Here is a 19,618-nt window from a genome sequence, read left to right as displayed (position 1 = left end):
TCTGTGAACTGTCTTATTTTACATGACTCTTGGAGAACTATCCAAGTGAGTGCTGCTGTCTGCTTTGCATGATTCTTCCAGCAAGAGCACTGCTGCAGCTACAGCTTCTTCTGACACCTTGTCTGTTGCTTTAAAACCCTATTCAAGGGAAAAGATTTGCAAGTGAGAGGCCAGGGTTGGTTAGCCTAGCACAGCCTTAGCCAAACGCTGGTACCAACTGCTCAGAAGAACAGATCTGTTATTCCCTGGTGTACCTCTCATGCTTTTCACCACCACACCCAGACCCTCTATCTGGGCTGCTGCATTTAATGGGTTTACATGCTTTAACTTAAGAGAATTTGTTGGCTTTCATCTTCACATGGCCTTGAGCATCTCTAGTGATCACGCTGGCACGCGAGGTAGAACTCTTTCCTTTCTCTGAACCTTTTCTAGTGTTTCAGAGCACTGGAACCTATTCCATACCTCCAGCATCCTGGCTGGGGCTTTGCTGCCTTTTTTCCAGCAGCGCTGTGGGTTTGCTACAGCATTACCATTCTCTTTTATTCTTTATTTGCCTGCTGCTGAGCATTAAGCTGAGTCCCAACTTAAACGGTGCCTTTCCAAGAGTCAGCACTCCAGGCTATGCATGCTCTGTTTAGATCATGCAGTGGCTAAAAGCCACTGTGGTCTCATCCTAGCCCAAGATCCCCAGTAATGGTAGAGCACCAGACTTCACTAACATAGAAAGGTGGTTTCAGACTCTTCTTCCAACGAGCAAACTCTCAGAACTTGATAAAGACCAGTCAAACAGGATAATGGTTCCACTTGATCAACTAACTCTGGGTTTGGTTGCATGTCATTTATTTCAACTTGTACAGAGAAGCTTGAACAGCTGTGTGGAAAAACACTTAGTTGTTTGGGTTTTTTTTCCCCTTTCTTCTTAGGTAATATAGTTTAAAAGTGGTAAATACACAGTATTTAAACTTGGTACACCTGATAAAGTTAAATGCATAATAAAGGGGTAGGGATGAAACACAAGCCTTGGTCATTAAACAAACAGTATAAAAATCAGCAATAGTTCAGGACCTTAGAAAAGAAACAGATCAATTAATTGCCTGATAGGTAAGAGGGGACCACCAAGAAAAACTACTCGGACAAGAGGCCTGGTTTCCCCTTAGCACTTTCCTGTGTGCTTTCAGAGCCAAAAAGGCTTAGTACCCAGCGTTAAGCCTACCGTCAGCACTGGGCTTGCTTGAAAGGAAGGGAGTTGGGGAAATCAAGCTATAGCCCAGTTCCAAGGCACAAGCAAAATGTTTACTTCACTATAAGAAAAAAGCTAGCATTACTACTAAGGAACAGCAGCTAGGGAACTGAGCGGGTTTTTATATACAGTACAGCTTCTCTAACAGGTCATGCATTTAGCTATATCTTCCTGACACGGCCACACTTCATACTTTCAACAGAACTAATCAACAAGAACAACCTACATCAAATTTCCTTCAGAAATGTGCGTTTGGCTGCAGCCCTGCTGGAGCTGTCACTGAGACAAACATGCCGGAGGGCGCCTTAGGGAAGTGCTGAGCTTTAGGATCCTTACGAACCAAGCCCGTGGTAGCCGAGACACTGATCTATGATAATAGCTGAGGCCCAGTGACTGTGACTGGGCGCTGAGGAACTGGTACAGCTTATGCTGGTTAGAAGCTGCATTGCACCTGGCCAGCCTGTTTGGTAAATGTAAACTGCCTCGCTAGGCACCTGACAAATCACAAACCAGAGATATGCAGCACAGAGCATCTCTACAACTCACCTTTAACAAAAACACACCACACACATTACTATGCACCAGCTACAAATAATCAGATCCCCTATGGTTTGCAATTTTTTTCTTTTTCTTTTTTTTTTTTCCAGAACAAGTCCATTTACAGGGTAGGAGAACCAAGCTGCCCACTCTCACTCATTTCCACAATGGAAAGTTTAGGAAAGGAGGAGCAGGCAGCTGTAGTAGTGCTGGCACCCGTCACCTGTTTGGTTTCCCCACAGCTGAAGCTGCAGGGCTTTGGCATAGCCTCGGATTAAAACAGGAGGGAAACAGTGCGTGTCTTATGGCTCCAAACTCCATAGTACTGCTCCTAAACCACCAGCCTTCATCACTGGCTTTGGAAAGAGGCCACCAGAACAATGTTCTGGTAATAAATTGCAATTTAGGGGAGGCATTGCTTCAAATGATCAAAAGATGTAAGGGACAGTTTGCGTAGGCACCTGCACACTTGCTAACACTGTCCTGGCTTTAACAAAGACCTGTCCTAAACAGGAATTACCAGGCCAGGTCTGACTGCAGCAGGGCCAAGGACCTCGGCGTGCTGCTTCTGCTGCCCGAGATCAAGGACAGGAGGACGGTCCGGGGTTAGCAGGCAGAGATCTTACCATTAATCACAACACTTGGGTCTCTCCCAGTGCCACCTTCTTCCTCAGGGCAAAGAATTAGGCCTTGGCAGTCCCTTACACACTTGGGACATTCGAATCCTCCCCCTCTTTTGGGTACACTGTCATTTAAAATGCCTTGCTCAAGGTCACACAACAAATAAGGCTGAGAAGAGGTCAGACCTTCTCCCTCCCAGCCCCAGGCTCCATCCACAAAACAGCTGTACTTACCGTGACGCCTTTCCTCACGCAAACCCTGACTCTTCTCCAGCTCACCCACAGCCTGCTGTTCTCCAGCTTTGTCGGAGCACAGCAAACTTGGGAAAGGGAGACCAGAGTCTCTCCCACCACACGATAGATTATTATTTTTTACAAGCACCACAAAATAATCAGAGTAATCTGACTGAAGGTGAAAGAGCTCTTCATAAGAAACAATCCATGAATTAGGTATACACTTAATTTACTAACAAGCCTCTGATCCACAGGCATTCACAAATTACTGGTAACGAACTTGCAAAAAATACATAGCATTGGCCCCAAAATCCAGATTAAGAGTTTGGAAAACAAAAGTTCCTTTGAAAATTACTAGCTAATCTAAGTATTTCATTAAGATCTTAAATTCTAAGCAAGCCCTAAGTCTATACTTAAAAAATAGCATAAGTTGTATTATTTTTAATTGTAGTAAACCATGTAATGTACATGGAAGTGAAGGATTTTACCCTGAATTTTATATTTAATAAGATATCTACCTAGATCAAGTAAAAGATTTATAAACAAACTGCTGTTAGTGCTTCCTCTGCTGTTCAAAACAAACATTCAGCTAAACACCACCTTTCACTCGTATGTCTGCAGCAAAAATAGTTCAAACTGAACTTAAGCCCTTAAATACCTTTTCCTTTCATACACTGAATACTCAACTTACCAAGTCCTAGTCACACCTTAGGAAAGGTGTTAATTACCTTAGGAGGTAATTAACCTCCCTTTCTGAACACTCCGAAGATGCTGTATAATACAACTCGGCTCACAAAGGTAGGCATTCTTTAAAAAGCTGAGAAGGTGGGTTTTTGCCTTGTTCTCATGCAGTTAAAAAGGCGTCAATTAAAAACAAACCAGAACTATGAGAAATAGATGCAACATTACTTCTGGTAGGTCGTGAACTCTCAAAGTGTGCATGTGTAGTTTTACTGTCACATATGCCACTTTGCAGAAGCTTCACCATTCTGTGTGTGCCCACCACCTATGCAATGGGCGTACAACACCCCTGGGGTGCTGGCGCTAGTCCCCAGAAATTACCTGACATTAAACCCAGGTCAAAGCAGATCCAAATGCATTTTTGTTTGATGGTTTGGTTTTGCTTTTTTGGTTTTTTTTGCAAAGCACTGTTGCTGCTCAACGCGATAGCTCACCTCTCTGCTATCAGCCAGTGCCTTTCCCACTTGAAGTCAGCAGTCCAAGCAATCGGAGATGTTCAATGTTTATGACAAGTAGTTGGATGTCTTATAACATGCTGCTGTGCAAGCTCTACATCCAGCATTATACTGAAATAGTGCCATGTCATGCTGTGTTTGGTGGAGGCTCTGTTAACATCGCTCATCCTCAGCTGCACACTTTATTATGTGCCCCGGACCAAGTTGCTCAACAGAACCATAAAGTTGATGTTCATGAAAGAAGTTCCTCCTCTCCCACGTTGGGCAAGTCGTTGCATTTCATATTATCTTCACTGCCTTGTTTCCTGCTTTAAAAGGAAATAAAACAGTTGCTGAGGGACTCAGAGAAAGGCAAAGCAGATGAGACACCAACATCTGCCCCTTCCCTGCCACGAGACCTTTGGGACCCTGAGCACATGTCACCTCCCCCCAGCACCCCTTGTAACAGGCTGGAACTGCCGTAAGAAGATGGTTTTCAGCCCATCAGAGCAGCAGGATATGCCACATCATAAAAATCATCCCATAAAGTGGTTATGGGTCAGGCAGAGGGGGTGTGAACACCCAATCGTGGCCCCACAAAAAAGATTCAAAGCCCAACTCCTCAGATTATCCTCCTGTGCTTTGCAGCATTTTCCAGAGCATTAACACAAGCTGCAAATGTCCTTTTGGGTTGAGGTGAGGCGATGACACTTACGGCAGCAGGTTCCCAGGGGCAGACAACGACCGCTCTTCCCTCCTGCTCCCCTCAAACGGGTTCCCAAAGGATCGCTTCCGGATCATGGTTTTAACCAAGATCTGCAAGACCAAATGGGAATTCATCAGGGACACTTTTCTTTCATTCAGGAGCAACAGGAACACCCAACCCTCATGCCCAAGCAATTAAGAAAACCAGTGAAAACAAGTCAAAGTTCTCTTTTCTTAAAAAAAAAAAAAAAAAAAAAGCAAAGAAGGAAGTGTGTTTACAAGTCTCCAGGTGTTTCATACAGGGGCTGTATCCTTGTCTGAAACCCACGGTGCAACATGCAGCTGAGAGCCACACTAGGTGCGAAAGGCTGGAAAGGAGAGCAAAACCAAGCCTGGGAAGATTTTCTCCCCTCCAGAAGCAGGTTTTACTGATTACTGCATCCAGTACCTGCAAATTCCCAGTTCCTCATGATTACCTGGCAGAAGAATTCATGGAAAAAGAGAAGGGAAAGAAGGAAGCAGAATTTTGCCATAACATTTACCAGAACCAAGGTGAAAAATTGGCCGTTTGTCTAGCTTTGGCTGCAAAATACAATATTACCCAGCATCAGCTGCAATTGGAGACTGCTGTGTACAGAGCAAGTGTTGGGGCTCTTTCCAAGCATCTCCCAACTTATTTTGCTGATGGGAGCAGAGAACAGCATGAGCAGCACTTGACCCTGCCTTGGCATCTACATCCTGCTCTGGAGACCTCCGGCATCATTTTATATCGCTTCTCATCCCTCTGTGCCTCATTTATCTGCTCACGTGGCGCACCGAGAGCCCTTACATGTCTGAAATGCCCATGGCAGCAAGGTCCCGTGGGGAAAGGCATTTTACGTGAGAGCTGAAGCCACGTGAACCTCATACTCGAGTGTTAATGCCTGCAGGTGGATGCACAAAGATCAGGCACCAGAGGGTAATTTTGAAGAACAAATGCAAATGGGAAAATACAAGACCTGCCTGGAGGTGTTGGCTTATTTAGGAACCAAGAGTGACAGTAAAAGTTCATGTGCCCTGAACTGTGTTAAATACACCTGGATTTTCAAACAGGGCCAGGAGCACTGAGCCATTCTCTGCTGCATGGCAAGTCACCTCTGAAAAGAAGGGGGAAACCCCCTCATCAATGGTGATCCCTTTAGGGCAAGATCTGCTCTTTTAGCCTGAGCAGTGCAAGGCACATTTGCATATTAAAGTATCAACAATTGAAGAGACTTCTGCAGGGTATGAGAATGGGAGAGAGCTCTAGAAATGGGGCCAGAAGTGGGCACAGCCATGAGACACGAAAAGGGGCTTCAAAGGGAGACCTGGACTTCAAAAAAATCACAGGCAGATAACACCGTGCCAGAGAACTGCAAATGATCGCGTGCTATTTCTCCTAGCGTAAGTGCTAGCAAAGAAATCATCATGCTCAAAACCCAAAAGGATTTCACTTTACCCACAGGGCAGGGTTACACTGTGGTTCTCACCACTGCAGTGGGTTGCAGAGAATAAAAATATGAGCTTGAAAAGAGATGAGATTAATTCACCAAGAATAGCTCCAGGCGGGGGCTGGCACACGCTGTGGCCCAGATAAAATCTCCATCCTGGGAAGCTCCCGCAGCCCCTATGGCCAGATGGGCAGAGCAGGACAGGAGCTCCTCGTGCCTGGCCAGAACACCCACTCCTGGCTGCAGACAAGTCCTGGACTAGATGCTTTTTTGCCCTGAGCAAATACAGTGATATTTAGGCAGCCAGCTCAAGCGTGGAGACTGCTCGTGGGTCCCTTTGAGACCACTCTGAAATATTCACCCACGCTGCAGGGGGGTGCACTCCCCCTCCAGTGAGGTGCTGAGACCCAGTCTTGCAGTGATTGTTTCCAAGACAGGGAACGTCTTTGCTCCCCTCCTGCCCAATGCTTTTGCCCTTCAGCAGCAACCTCCAGCTGTTCAGGACTGCCTCAGGAGGCAGCGTGGACCCCAGTGTGCGTCCACAGACCATCACCTCCCCTGTACTCACCACGGTGGCCAGGCTGGGGATGTGCTTGACCGAATTTTCCACCTCCTCCTCCGTCACCTCAACGAGGGTGCAGTTCTCATCCTCCGTAGGCAGCAGCTCCGCTCCATTCTTGGTGACCCAAGGGTGCAACTTCAATTAATAACACAGCCTGTCAGGAACGATTTCCTCTTTTTCGTAACTCAAACAACACAAGCCTGGCAAACGCATCTCCTTGCCCAAGCTATGGCCCCTATGTGCTCCTGAAGTACCAGGGAGCAGGGGAGAGACATGTCATCTTGCCAGCGAGCCAGCTCACCCTGGCGCCGCCAGGAACATCTCAGCCCGGAGCAGAAAATGCCATGGTGTGGCTCACTCGGAGCCAGCGCTGGCCCCATCTACACAGCTGAGCAATCATCTTGGTGACCTACAGCACTGGCCATCTCATCCGGGTTTTAGGGAAGATGCCCTGTTTTCATTCTCATCTTACAGATGAGACAGCACCAAGAGGCAGGAGTGATTTATTCCAGACCATACATATGAGCAGCAGTGATGGGGAGACCCACCGAGCCCTAGTCTGGGACCTGGATTAATCCATGACAGAAGGCAGAAACTCCTCTTTCTCCTTGCCCACACACCTGGCATCTTGGGCAGCTGCCGGAGGAGCACAAAACGGTTCAGCAATTCCCCCGCAATCCTTTCCCCCTACCTTAGTCTCCATTTTCTCAGCTTCTCGCCCCTTCCAGGCTCCCACAGGGGCGGAGGACCAGAAATCTCCTGCGAAAGGCTGTTGCACAGTACTTTCCTGGTAGCAGAGGAAATACTGTACTCAGGGGATTTCCTTTTGCCTGTGACTTCTTGTAGGCACCAAAGGTCCCAAAGCTGAGCAGGTCCCGGAGCAGGGGAAGGAGCTGGGACTTACCTGCCCAGGGGCCCTGGGCACAGGGGGAGGACCTAGCCTGGCGCGATCAAACTGACTCCCAAAAAAAGCCGAGCAAGGAGAACCCAACAGAAGAGAATCCACAGCCAACACCAGGGGGTTGGGTCAGTACCTTGATTTCTGGGACCGAAATCCTAGATTCAGGATTTTTATCCAGCATCCGTGTAATCAAATCCTTCAAGAAGTCTGTAACTTCTGGCCTGAGGAAAGGAGAGGGGAGATGAGACGGGGAAGGGGATGGATGCTGCCCAACTTCCTCACCCCAGTGCCAGCCACCGTGGGCTTTCCCATGTGGGCTGAGGCTGGACCCCAGCCCTGGCAAGGATGCAGCTCCGGGTACTTGTGCACAACCCAAAAACCCCAAAATCCAGGTTTCCTCCCCAATCTCCCCAGGGAAGCAAAATATCCCCTTCTTGGGCAATCCAAAGTGTGATGCCATGTGTACAGGGCTGCTCCACCCAGGTGAAAAGCCAACAGGCAGCAACTCTTCAATTTCAAATACTCCTTCTCTGGCAGCTGCAAACCAAGAGATGTTGCCTTCATGTTTAATACAAAGGAAGTTTTCTGGGGCAGAGGGCCAACAGAAGGGCTCAGAGACTGAGTTTTGCAAAACCACAGCCAAGCAGATCCAGCCCCACCCAGGCAGCGCTTGAGAAATGGCTCAAATGAGCTTTTAAATAAAGGCTGGGGGCTCAGTGGGGGGATTGAGTACTTACTGGTCTGGGAACTCCAGCGTTTGGGTCTTGATTTTATTGTGTAAACTCAGGATCCTTTCATCCATAAAAGGGCACTGCCGTGAAGAAAAAGAGCAATGAGAAAAGCAACAACCTCTGTTAAGAAGCGGCAATGGGGCTTCAGTCCAGCACGGGGATCTCGCAGGGTCTGAAAGAGCAAGGACCCAATTACAGGGAAATACCAGAAGACTTCCTGTTATATCAACGTCTTCTTTGAAACACAATGAAAATAAAATTGACTAAGAATGACCAAATTACTACAACAGCTCCTTTCTTAAAAAAAATCTGGCCAGGGACAGAATTTTTTCCCCAGGGAAAAAGAGAAACACGGACGTTCTGGCTGCACCCGCTCTGTGGACAGGCAGAGGTTTCCCATTTCCACCCACACATCCGCATCTTCTCTTGGCATTACCCAACTGCTCAAACAGGGGGGCAGGGTGCAAATTCCACCACGTTCCTGGCATGTGGAGGCACACACCAACCCCCCCTAACCACCAACAGTACCAAAAACTCAATCTCATCACCTGCCCAAACACGAAGCAGTACAGTGTGATCCCCATGGCCCAGACATCCAAAGCCTGCAGAGCGAAGAAAGCATAGTTAGATCTGCAATGGACATTGTGTACAAGGAAGATTCACCTGAAAACTCTCAAGTTGCTATTAAATACCTTTCCAGAGAAGATTTTCCTGGTTTCTGAGAGTGTCTCTGGGGCCATGAAGGCGGGGGTACCCACTGTGTTGGTTAAAAGGGCATCAGCTCCCTTGAACTCATTGCTCACTCCAAAGTCAGCAATCTTGATGTGCCCGTCTTCCCCCACAAGGAGGTTGGAAGGTTTAATATCCCGGTGGATTATCTTTTGATAGTGCACTGCAGCCAAAGGAAAAAACAGCGATTCAGCAGCGCCGTCAGTCTGCAGCAAAGGAGCCACAAAGCCCCTGCATGGCTCTAAGCCTTTCTGCTAACATCACCACCAGCCCCAGCTTCAAAAACCTTTGTGCAATAGCATGAGCCACCAGAAATGGCACTGTACAGCAGCAGAAAGTCCAGCCCCAGGTGTTTAAAAAAAAAAAACAAAAGAGAGAAATCCCAGCCTTTTTGCACAGATACTTACAGTATTCAATGCCCTTGATCAGATCCTGGAAGTAGAACCGAGCCTGGTCCTCACTGAGAGGTTTCAGCGTTGGGATTTCCATCACGGGGCTGCAAAGGTAAGAGAGAACAGACCTCGTTCCCCATCCAGATGTGTCGAAACCTGTCCCAGAGGCTTTGGCACTGGCTGGCACCAGCATGCAGCCCCAAATGCAAGCACATACAGGGTGTACATAACTGCCACTAGGTTGGGTAGATGCTACCCAAACCCTGGGAGACCCACCATGAATCTCCTCATTGCCTCTGTGTCCCGTGCCCGCCTCAGGTGGCCGAGCTGTGCCACCCACAAACCCATCTCACGGTCATGCTTTAGGAGGTTTAGATCTGGAGTTCAATACTCACCCTTGCTTCACCAGTTCAAACACTGAAACACAAAAGAGAAGGTGATTACAGATCACTTACAGGTTGGAGCTCCTACGAGCACAGTCTCAGCACAAAAGCCATTATTTTAATGACAAACATTCTAAAAATAATACATTTTTTAAAAAAGGAGATGCCATCTTATGCAAGGCACATTGCATTTTGGTTGCTCCCATTTTTAGTTAAGGGGATGGTACCAACTACCTTCTCAGTGCTGCAGCTTCAGCATCATGAAGTACCCCCCCTCCCCGGCACCCCAAACCCCTCAGTTTGCCTGTGAAACCATAGCCAAGCCCCCACTCCGTGCTTGGCCATGACGGTATCACACACTCCTTCTCTAGTACAGGCTGAACATAAACGATGCAAGAGAAATGCCTCCTCCAAAAGTGTGTGTATTTACATCAAGCAAGCCACTGCCGTCTGCAAGCCAGGTTGGGAAGCGGCTCATCCATACCATGGATAATTAACATGTGCCTTGTTCTCAAAGCCAAAGAAATAAAGCTACTTTCTAGCAGCCTGGCTTCAAAGCTGAGAACATAAATGCTGGTGCCTTTCATGGCAAAGCATGTGCTGATGTTGAATTAAAGCCTATAAAGTGCTATAAAGCACTCCTGTCTCCTCTCTGAACCTGGAATGGATCCCACTTGCTCCGACAATTAGAAGGGATTTGCTCCTCCAGCACATGCAGGCCACACCTGTTCCAGAGCAGAGACTCAACCCCACACACAGACACCCCAAAACATGGGGGGAACCCTTTTCCCCATCAAACTCCCATCCTGCCGACACCCCGTGAGCGCCACAGAGCAGTGGGCAGTTACCCATGTACAGGTGGTCCTCGCTGGGGTCATCCAGGACCTGCCGAAAGAAGCAGAAAGGCAGTTAAACAGCACCAAAAACCCTTGCAAATTAAACATTGTGAAAGATCTTTTCCAACCTAAATGATTCTATGATTTTTTATACAGCAGCTGTCTCAGTCCTGCACCATCTGCACCACCAGCGAGGTCTGCGAATCTCCAAGCTTCTACCCGCAAGGGGTGGGGGAAAAAAGAGGACAGAGATATAGCTGTACTTCAAGGAAGTAAATATTTAAAACACACAGGAAGCATCATCTGACTCATGATCCAAATAAACTCCAGCCTGCACATCCTTAGTTCTTGATTTTTGGACCGTTTCATGCAGGCAGTGGGCGGAGGGCAGAGCGGCTGTACCGCAGAGCTCGCAGAAACACCAATTCCTCCCCAAACCCCATCTGAGCACTTGTTTCTTCCAAGGAAACAACATTTTTCTGCATTTCCCTTTCTGGGCAAGGAAGCCAAAAAATCCTCTTTTGGGAGGTGGGAATGAAAAACCTTTTAAACCAGGGAAAGCACGAGTCTCCCATAGGCAGGACCTGCCACGGCCAACCCAGCCCTGCTGTGGTCGCTCCCCTCCACCCATCCCTGCAGCATCCAGGCTCCTGCACACTCGGGCTGGTGTTTGGAAAGGGGCTGCCTGGTGCTCACCTCCACCAGCTTCACCACGTTGGGGTGGTCCAGCTTCTTCAGGATGGCGATCTCCTGGTAGACCTGCTCGATGGGCCCCCTGGGCTGAAGGCAGCCCTCGGAGGCAGCTTTGGCCCCGCGGGGCGGTGGGCGGCCTGTGGGAAAGGGGAAGATGGGGTGTCCAGTCGGGAATGAGCCCCTGTGGTCCCCAAAGCATCCCCCACCCTAAAGCTTTGGTGCCACTTACGGGGGAAGCCTGCCTGTCTCATCAGCTTCTTTTTTGAAAGAACCTTCATTGCCTGAAAGAGGGGAAAGAATGTGGGATTTGGGGCAAATCAAGGATAAAATGGGGCCAGCAGAATGGGGCCAGCAGGGAGCTGGGCAGGGAGTCAGCAGAGGGGATCCATCCCCATCCCACCCCCTCCACTGTGAGCTCCGAGGCCGAGTGCTACTCACATAGTAGGTGTTATCGTCTTCGTTGTAGGCCAGCTTCACCACTCCGTAGGAGCCCTAGAGAGGGGCACAGCCATGGGGGACCAGTTAGGGACAGCCCAAAAAAACCCCCAGAGCACCAAACCGGGCTTGTTCCCAAACCCAGCCCCACCCGGATCCCCGAGCTGGTGGGCGATGCTGGGAGGAGCAGGGCATACAGTCTGGCATCACACTGCTGGCAAAGAAAGGCTTCAAATGCCCCATTTGATGGGAGGGAGGGGGAATGGTGAAAATTAATGATAATTAAAAAAAATTCAATTCAATCAGCACCACCCAGAAGAGACTGGCGTCGCAGCAAGGAGCTGGCCAAGTTGCTGTGGCAAGTGGCTGAATGTGCCGCCTCACCAGCTGGAAAGCAAAAGTGAGCCCACCGCCCTGCTACCCTCAATCGCCCCATCCCACCCCAAACCCGGCCAACGCTCACCTTCCCAATCTCATCCTTCAGCTTGTACTGGTTGAGCTGCACACAGTCCTGTGGGGAGAGAGGGGCGGTCGGACAAGAGCCACGAAACCACTAGTGTTTGCTCTCCTCCTCTTACATCTCCAGCAAAACTTTCTCTGCAAACTCACCCCCTACTCCGCTCTGCCCGGGCGCTCGCTCGGGGCTGGACAGCTTTGAGCCAGCCATGAGCCATAAATGCCAGCCGCCCGGCCACACGTCGGCGTGTTTATAGATGGCTAATTACAAATGTTAACGGCTGGGCAGGCAATATTGTCTGCTCTTGTGGAACAAGAGCGCACGGCAGGCAGGCAGCAGTGGGGATCAGCGGCCAAGAGAGCCCCGGGGAGTTTAACACCAGTGACCTGGCATTGACTATTTTTATTTTTAATGGGCAAAGCAGCCACTTGTTGCCTGTTTGCTGGCAGGCTGGGGGCGGGCAGGGCCGTTTTCTCTTTAGATCTCAGCAGGTTTCTCTCTTTTTTTATTTGGGAGGGGAGAAAAGGAAAATCATGGTATGCCGCCAGGTCCCCAAGAAACACAGCCATGAGAGCTGGTGGCATCTGCAAAAGGCATGAAATGCGGTGAGCTGCGGGGTCACCCTCCTCGAGGGCTGTGCCCCCAGCCCAGGATGGACCAGGATATCGCACCACCTCTGTGGGGTTCTATCCCAAAAAAACAAGCAAGAAGCAATGCCACGGAGAGGGTGAAACCAGGAGGACGGGGGCAGGAGGACTGCGGGAGCGGTGTTCATCCCCCTCACCTGCAGCCCCGTGATGGACACGCGGTTTGACTCCACCGTCGGCCGCCGCGGCAGGCGCGGGGAGGAATGCGGGGACGTCACCGGCGAGTAAGGGAGGGACGGGTAGATGAAGCGTTCGTTGGTGCCATCGCCAGCCCCAGGTGAGTGGGCAGGCTGCGACCGCTCCTGCAGGGACAACTTTCGGCCAGAGAGGTGCAGCTTTGCCCTCGGCTCCCGGCCATCCCCGAAACCCTCGCCACCGGGCGCGTTCATCTCCTCCTCGCTCGCACTCCCTGTCGCGTCGTACTCGGTCACCACGATGAGTGAGGCCATGCTGGGGCAGCAGGGGCTCAGCGGCGGGGGGTCCTGCAGCACCCCAGGGGCTCGGTGGCCGCAGCCTCCATCACGGCAGAGGGGCCATGGGGTGGGCAAGCTGCTGGAGACGCATGATGGCATGGTGCGACCGACGGCCTCATCCCGGCCATGCTGTGATGGGGGGGCATGCCTGCAAACACAGGGCAGCTCAGCCAGGCTCCCTCGGCAAGCCAGATGTCCTCCCGCTGGTCGTTACTCTGCAGATTAATTTATTCATCCCATAGGGGATGGTAAAGCCAAAGGCGGTGGCACAGGATGGCACCGGGATGTGCACCCACCCTGCCGTGGGGCAGACCCCCAGCAGGGGCCAGCCTCAGCCCCAAGGCCACCACCACTGCTCCTTCCACGCCCTTTATTTAAATGCCTCCAGGGAATAACCACCCCAGCACCTCCACTACAGAAACACCCCCAAAAGGGGCATTTTACAGGGGTAGGATCTGGCCCTGCACTCTACCAGCAAAAATACAGCTCAGTTCCCTGCTTTACTGCTCAGTCCTGCAGTCGGAGCGGGCACATCTCTGCCACCCCCCACCCCCCCAAATGAAGCAGCTCAGGGGCACGGGGACCCACTTACCAAGCATGGGGTGCAGGATCAACCCCCCTGGCTCACTGCCTCCTCCTGCAGCCCGTCATTGCCAGCAATTTCTCTTCCTCGCCCCAGGTTCACTACAGCCTTCTGTGCAAAAATACGGTTCCTGAACCGCGAGATAAATAAGAAAACAATTTTGTTAGCAACAAAGAATTCTTTAAAAAAATCACATAATTAAATAATAACTTTAAAAGGGGCGAAAACAGTGTTAATTCACATGTGACAGGTGCTCTGCAGCAGCCAGGGCAGTTCGATGGCTGGTTGGTTATAAACCATCGCTCTTCCCTGCTGCGACACCGGTGCTGGTTTTAATTTCTACATTAATGAGTTGCTGCAGAAACAAGCGCAAAAAAATATCCCGAAACAAACAGCCCAGAAGCAGGAGCAAGGTTTGAGGCATTTTTCTGCCTGGTTCCCACACCTCAGCGAGGCAGCCGGATAAAATTAGCTCCACTCAGCTCCATTGAAGTTTCTGCGATGCCCCCGCAGCACAACCACTCTGAATCAGCCCAGCAGAAATTATGGGTCAAGTACAGAAATCAAATCATCTCCCCCTTTCTCCAGGCTTCACAATGGCCTAATTGCTGTTTTCAACACCAATCTATAAACCGGAGCTTTTTTGCCTGAGCGGGATCAGCCCGGAGCTAAAGCCGACCTGGTGCCGCTTGCTGCTTCAAGGCGCAGAAAAAGGCAGGGGATGGGAAGGCTATAAATAAGCCGACGAACAGCAACAAGGACAAACTATTTCAGAAACGCTGCGTTTCGTGGGGCTGGATCTGCTCCTGGCTGGGGCTTTGCTGGGCAAGAGAGCCAGGAGCTGCCAGCCAAGCCAAGCAGGGGCATCTCAGGCATCGTGGCTGCAAAATTCTCTCTCGCCCCCCCAGCCCCGGTGCTGCTGGCGGCTACACTGGCGTGTTTTAATGCACTCCCCAATGGATTAAAATAAACAGGCAGCCCCCCCGCCCCAATTCATCCTGAACCCGCAGGGATACATTTTGAGGCCAGTTGCTGTTTGCCTGGCTTGCTTTGGGCGCCCTGCCAGTGGGCACGTATAAATAGCCGTCCCCCAAAGCCAGAGCCGATGCCGAACACTGTGCCCTCTACCCTCACCGTGCACCGCAGCCACACCAAAAAAGGCAGCTCATCAGCGCGGCCCCGGGATGAAGCCACCCCAGCATCATCACCAGCTGTAGCACCGGTCCCCAGCGGTGGCACAGCACAGCCAGGCATCCCATCCTGCCCTCAGAGCATCACCTGCGTCTGAATTTCCGAGGGTTCACACCAATCTTTGCTGGACTAGAGCAACATCGAGTTACAAAGTCTCGGCCACACTTGAGAGCCGAGCATGCCCTGGCCAGTGGGAGTTAATTGGCTTGACCAGGATAAACATATCAAGGCTGATTAATTCAAACAAGCTTCCCCGAGCTCTGTAAACAGGCTAAAAGTCATCCAAGCACCTTCGTGACATCAGCTGGGGTGAAAAATTGAAAGGTTTTTTCTCTTTGCGTGTGTGTGCAAAGGCGCTGGGCATGGGGTTTGGCCAGCCGAGATGGTACCTTCCCCAAGAGAAACCCAAAAGTGGGATCCCACTGTTGAACACCGCCCCGAGGGATGTGGGGTAACTGCTAACGATAATGCAGCCAGTTCTCCTTAATAAGCACACGGGGAGGCTGAGAGGAGGAGAACAGCTGTATTCCCAGCCAGAGGAAAAACTAAAATAGCTAGAATGTGGGAAATAAACCCAAAGAACGAAAATACAGCCCAGAGGCTTTGGTTTCACCAACCCACCCAGGTCCTTGCCCAGGGAAAACTGGCGCATTCTGGTGTGAGCTCTAGCAGATCCTTATGTAAAAGCGAGCAGCACATGCCCACAAAATCCTCAGGAAATATAACAGCCTAGTGTATAGGAATGATTTATCGGCACGGCTTTTGGCTGCAATCCATATATAACCCATAGCGGCTGCGGCAGGATTATCGAAGCAATCAGTCTTGCATCTAATTCAGCAAGGAGAAGGATATTAAAATGAAAAGAGGTCTGTGAAACCCTGGCAGTGGCTCTCTCTCTCAGTGTCCACGTGGCTTAGCAAAAACGAATGGGAGTGAAATCAGCCCCTGCGAGGGTGAAGTGATTTTTACAGCCCCCTCCTTTTGCACCAGCTCTGCTGTGGGCGTGTGGTCCCTGCCTGGTCCCTGCTGGGATGAGGCCACCTCTGGCTGGGAATGCACCGACTGATTCCAGAGGGTGCAGAGGATGAAACCTCACAGCCAGCACTGGCTGCTCAGATTTAAATCAGAGGGTGCAGACACATTGGCCTGTCCTTCCCTCCCTGGAGCTCTTTCTCTACGCAGGTGCAAGGCTGATTTTACTTGCAGAGGATCCTCCCCCCGCTGCCACCGATGGTCTGTGGTTAAAAGTTAACTGGGCCAGTGCAGGGGGGCTGTTATCGGCTTGTGCTGGGCAGAGTCCAGTGGCTATTTTGCTTTCCCTGGTCACGGTCAGCAGTGGAAGCACCAGTGCCAAGAGCGGTGTCATCTGCAGCAACGGGGGCATCGATCACAGTTTCCCTTCCTACGGGCGAGCGCAGACCTTGCCAGAAATATATTAGTCACTGTAGTATACAAAGACCATATGCATCCCCGCCTGACTTTTAATGGAAAAAAATCTCTCAGCAGCTTCTCTAGAAGTCAGAGGACACCCAAAATAATGAGATACTGGAAACTGGCACCCAGCCCCCATCTGCACTGGGTCCCTGTGCCCGAGCAGCAAAGCTTCCCATTGCCCCCAGGGTGAATGGAAGAGCCTCCTGCACTGCCTGGCCCATCCAACACAGGGATTGGAAAGAAGTGGGGAAAAAATGGAAAGCTGGGCTGATAGCATTGTAACAGCATGAGAAACCCTGTGGCAGGTTTCAATAGGACTCAAAAAACATTTTTACCAAGATTTTTTATAATCTTGATGATACTACCTAATACTGCTTAAGTAACATATAATGAGCATCCCAAAGGGAGTGTAAGCTCCGGGCACAGCATTGAGCACAGGCCGGGATGAGCTCAGGGCACCACCATCACCTTGTCCAGCGCTGGCAAGTGGCTCCTGGCTCTCCAGGAATCGGCTCCAGCCTGTGATGCCCATGAAAGTGGAAACGAGAGTGGTTCTGTGCTTTGTGAACACCACTTAAAAGACATTAGGGCTGAGTTGAAAGCAAAACCTCCTCCCAATTACCTCCACAATCTGATAACTGCGCCTTCCTCAGAACAGCACTGGTGGCTCAGCCCCCCCCCTTGCTGCGCTCTCAGGGATGGGCTCTCAGGTTTTAGTGGCTGTTTTTCCCAAAACAAAGTGCTCATGGAGAGGGTCAGGGCTCCTTCCCCCAGAAGGGCTGCCACTCCAGTCAGGGGCCATGAAGGCAGCTCCAGTGCCCACAGCCACCGCACGTCCAGTCCCCTCCCCAGCATGGTCCCCCTGGCCCTGAGGACAACCTGCTCCTGTCCCCAGGGATGGTTTCTTCTCCTGTCGCACTGCACAGCCACTTGGTCAGCCCACGGCTCCATTGCACCCGCTTCCTACGATCAGCCTGCACCTGCTTTTGGTCTTTACCGTCACCTTCACACTCCCAGTGCTCCTCTGTGTCATGCACGTGGAGGCCGCGTCCCACCTCCTAACCACGCTGGGTCCCTCGCAGCGACCCAACATGTGGCTTTTCCTAACGGGACCTGTCCCCTGTACACCATCGCTCCACCAGCTCCACCAGCTCCATCTTCTGGCCTCTCTCTTGCCTCTTGACCTTAAAGCTCCCCTACCTTTTCCCAGCCCCACGGCCTAACTCACCCCAGTCCCCCAGCTCCGAGCCCTCCCCTCCCCAGGCAGGAGCCCCGTGGGGTCTGCGGGACACCCGGTGTGGCGGGGCCGGCCACTAGCCTGTGTACCCCCCCCGCGCCTGGGATGCTGCCAGCCCGCCGGGTACCACCGGCGCGCGCGGGCGGCCGCAGGGATGGAGGGATGGATGGATGGAGGGATGGATGGATGGAGGGATTCCTGCCGGGCCCGGCCGGCCTCCGCGCAGCTCCCCGCAGCGGGCTGGGGAACCACCAGCCCCGATCCTACCCCTCCCCGCCCAAATCCCTGCCCGGGCCGGCGGCCAGCCCGCCGGGAAAGCCCCGTTTGAGGAGGCGCCGGTACCTGCTCCAGGGCATCCCCGGCCCCGCCGCCCACGCCCGCCGCCGGCCGGTCCCTCCGGGCGCGGCTTTGTCTCCGCAGCCGCGGGAGCTGCCCCCGGCCGGGCCCCCCCGTCCGCCCCCGCGGCACCGACCTGGCGGGACGCGCCGCTCCGCCGGCGGGAAGGGGGGTGGCCCGCAGCCCCCGCAGCCCCCGGCGCGCTGGGCCACCCGCGGCCGCACGGCGCCGCCTTCGCTTTCGGTTCCGCTCCGGCGGCGGCAGCGAGGGAGGGGGGGGGGCAGGGAGGGAAGGAGGGAGGGAGGAGGGAAGGAGGAGGGAGGGAGGGAGGCCCCGCTCCGCCCCGGGGAAGGGGAGGTTCCCCCCCGGGCAGCAGCATCCTCCCGCCCACCCCCCCATAAGCCCTTCTTTCGGGTGGGGTTTTTTTATTATTTTTATATATAATTTATATATATATATATACACAAATTTTTCGTGTGCATTTTCCCTCCCCCTCCGGCGGGCTGCGCGGCCCCACCTCGTCCCGTAGCGCAGCCGCGGGCTGCAACGCCCCTGCCCGGGGGGTCCCACTGTGGGACCCCACATCCTGCCCCCCCCAAACCCCGAGGGACACAACCCGCAGCATCCCCCGCATCCCACCCTCTGAGGGACACAACCCGCAGCATCCCCCCGCTGGGGCTCGGCCCCCTGCCCTCGTACACACCCACAATTTCTGGAGTGGGGTCAACTGGGGCCAAACTGGGTGACCTGCATCGGCTCCAGCTGGTTGCCCGACACTTCTGAAACCATCACCTAAAGGGGGGTTTAGAAACCAGTTGGTTGGAAATGGCACTGCAGCCACCACTGGGCCACCGCGGCCATCACTGGGCCATCACCACCACCGAGCCGCAGCTCTGCAGTGCGGGGACAGAGGCAACACTCCCACTCAGACATGGCCTTTACCTCCCCGCCCGGCATCAGCCCTCGGGGACCATCTCTCTTGCTTTGTCTGTGCTCCTCGTTCAGTTTGTCACATTGAGCACATCCCCATCCACCACTGTCCCCACGCTGAGCTCACCTGCAGTTTTCTGATCGACTCCACAGGGAACAACAGCTTCAACCTTGAGCCCATGCGAACGCCATGCTGGCACAAACCCTCCTCCTCAGTTTGCGTGAAGATGCACTTGTGGGCACCACATACCCATTTGTACAACTCCCCGGAGCAGAGGCACGCTCCCGTGGGAGCTTTATGGATAAACGCTGCTATTCTGACCAGGATCTTCAGAGCCACTCTAGAAATCAGGTTTTATGCACCTCTGGTGAAATTGTAGGTGCTCCAAATGTTTTATGGATTGAACTCCTCAGCGCTGATAAAACGTAGCTGAGCGGGGGTGAGCCACCAAAACCAGCATTCCCACCTCACTGGGTTACTCTTCACTGTTAGGAGACTTCTTAAAATCTACTTTTTAAATTATTATTTATTTTAAATACTATTTTAAAATCAAAGCACTTACCTGCCAACAGCCACCTTGCAATGCTGATTAACGGGATGCATAAACTAGCACTGGACGACCCTTGTTTCAACCACATCTTAGTGTTTTCTGAAATCTTGACATTCTCTTCCTGCCTTACCCGGCTG

General features: G+C 51.9%; 1 protein-coding gene across 7 annotated transcripts; it reads right to left on the bottom strand.

The window, feature by feature from the left end:
• Nucleotides 1-823: 823 nt before the first annotated feature.
• CAMKK2 (calcium/calmodulin dependent protein kinase kinase 2) lies at nucleotides 824-18,414 on the bottom strand. 7 transcript variants are annotated; one of them, XM_080370142.1, is made up of 18 exons: nucleotides 18,137-18,288; nucleotides 13,812-13,932; nucleotides 12,884-13,367; nucleotides 12,106-12,153; nucleotides 11,646-11,699; nucleotides 11,437-11,488; nucleotides 11,211-11,344; nucleotides 10,527-10,563; nucleotides 9,691-9,712; nucleotides 9,311-9,399; nucleotides 8,867-9,066; nucleotides 8,723-8,776; nucleotides 8,181-8,254; nucleotides 7,577-7,664; nucleotides 7,234-7,329; nucleotides 6,549-6,677; nucleotides 4,522-4,622; nucleotides 824-4,135 (listed from the first exon to the last, which is right to left on the bottom strand). In XM_080370142.1, exons 3-18 carry the CDS (start codon nucleotides 13,316-13,318, stop codon nucleotides 4,060-4,062), a joined length of 1,689 nt encoding a protein of 562 aa, XP_080226268.1. In that variant the 5' UTR covers nucleotides 13,319-13,367; nucleotides 13,812-13,932; nucleotides 18,137-18,288; the 3' UTR covers nucleotides 824-4,059. The 7 variants fall into 7 exon arrangements, 5 of the variants coding, with proteins under 5 accessions (XP_080226268.1, XP_080226270.1, XP_080226269.1 ...); XM_080370144.1 differs by having other exon boundaries at nucleotides 824-4,132; XM_080370143.1 differs by having other exon boundaries at nucleotides 18,007-18,147.
• Nucleotides 18,415-19,618: the final 1,204 nt, after the last annotated feature.

This window comes from Falco punctatus (genome assembly GCF_963210335.1).
Source record: "Falco punctatus genome assembly, chromosome: 1".
In the NCBI taxonomy this organism is placed as follows: domain Eukaryota; kingdom Metazoa; phylum Chordata; class Aves; order Falconiformes; family Falconidae; genus Falco; species Falco punctatus.
Note: the sequence above shows the minus strand (reverse complement) of the source record. Positions and strands in the feature narration are given on the sequence as shown.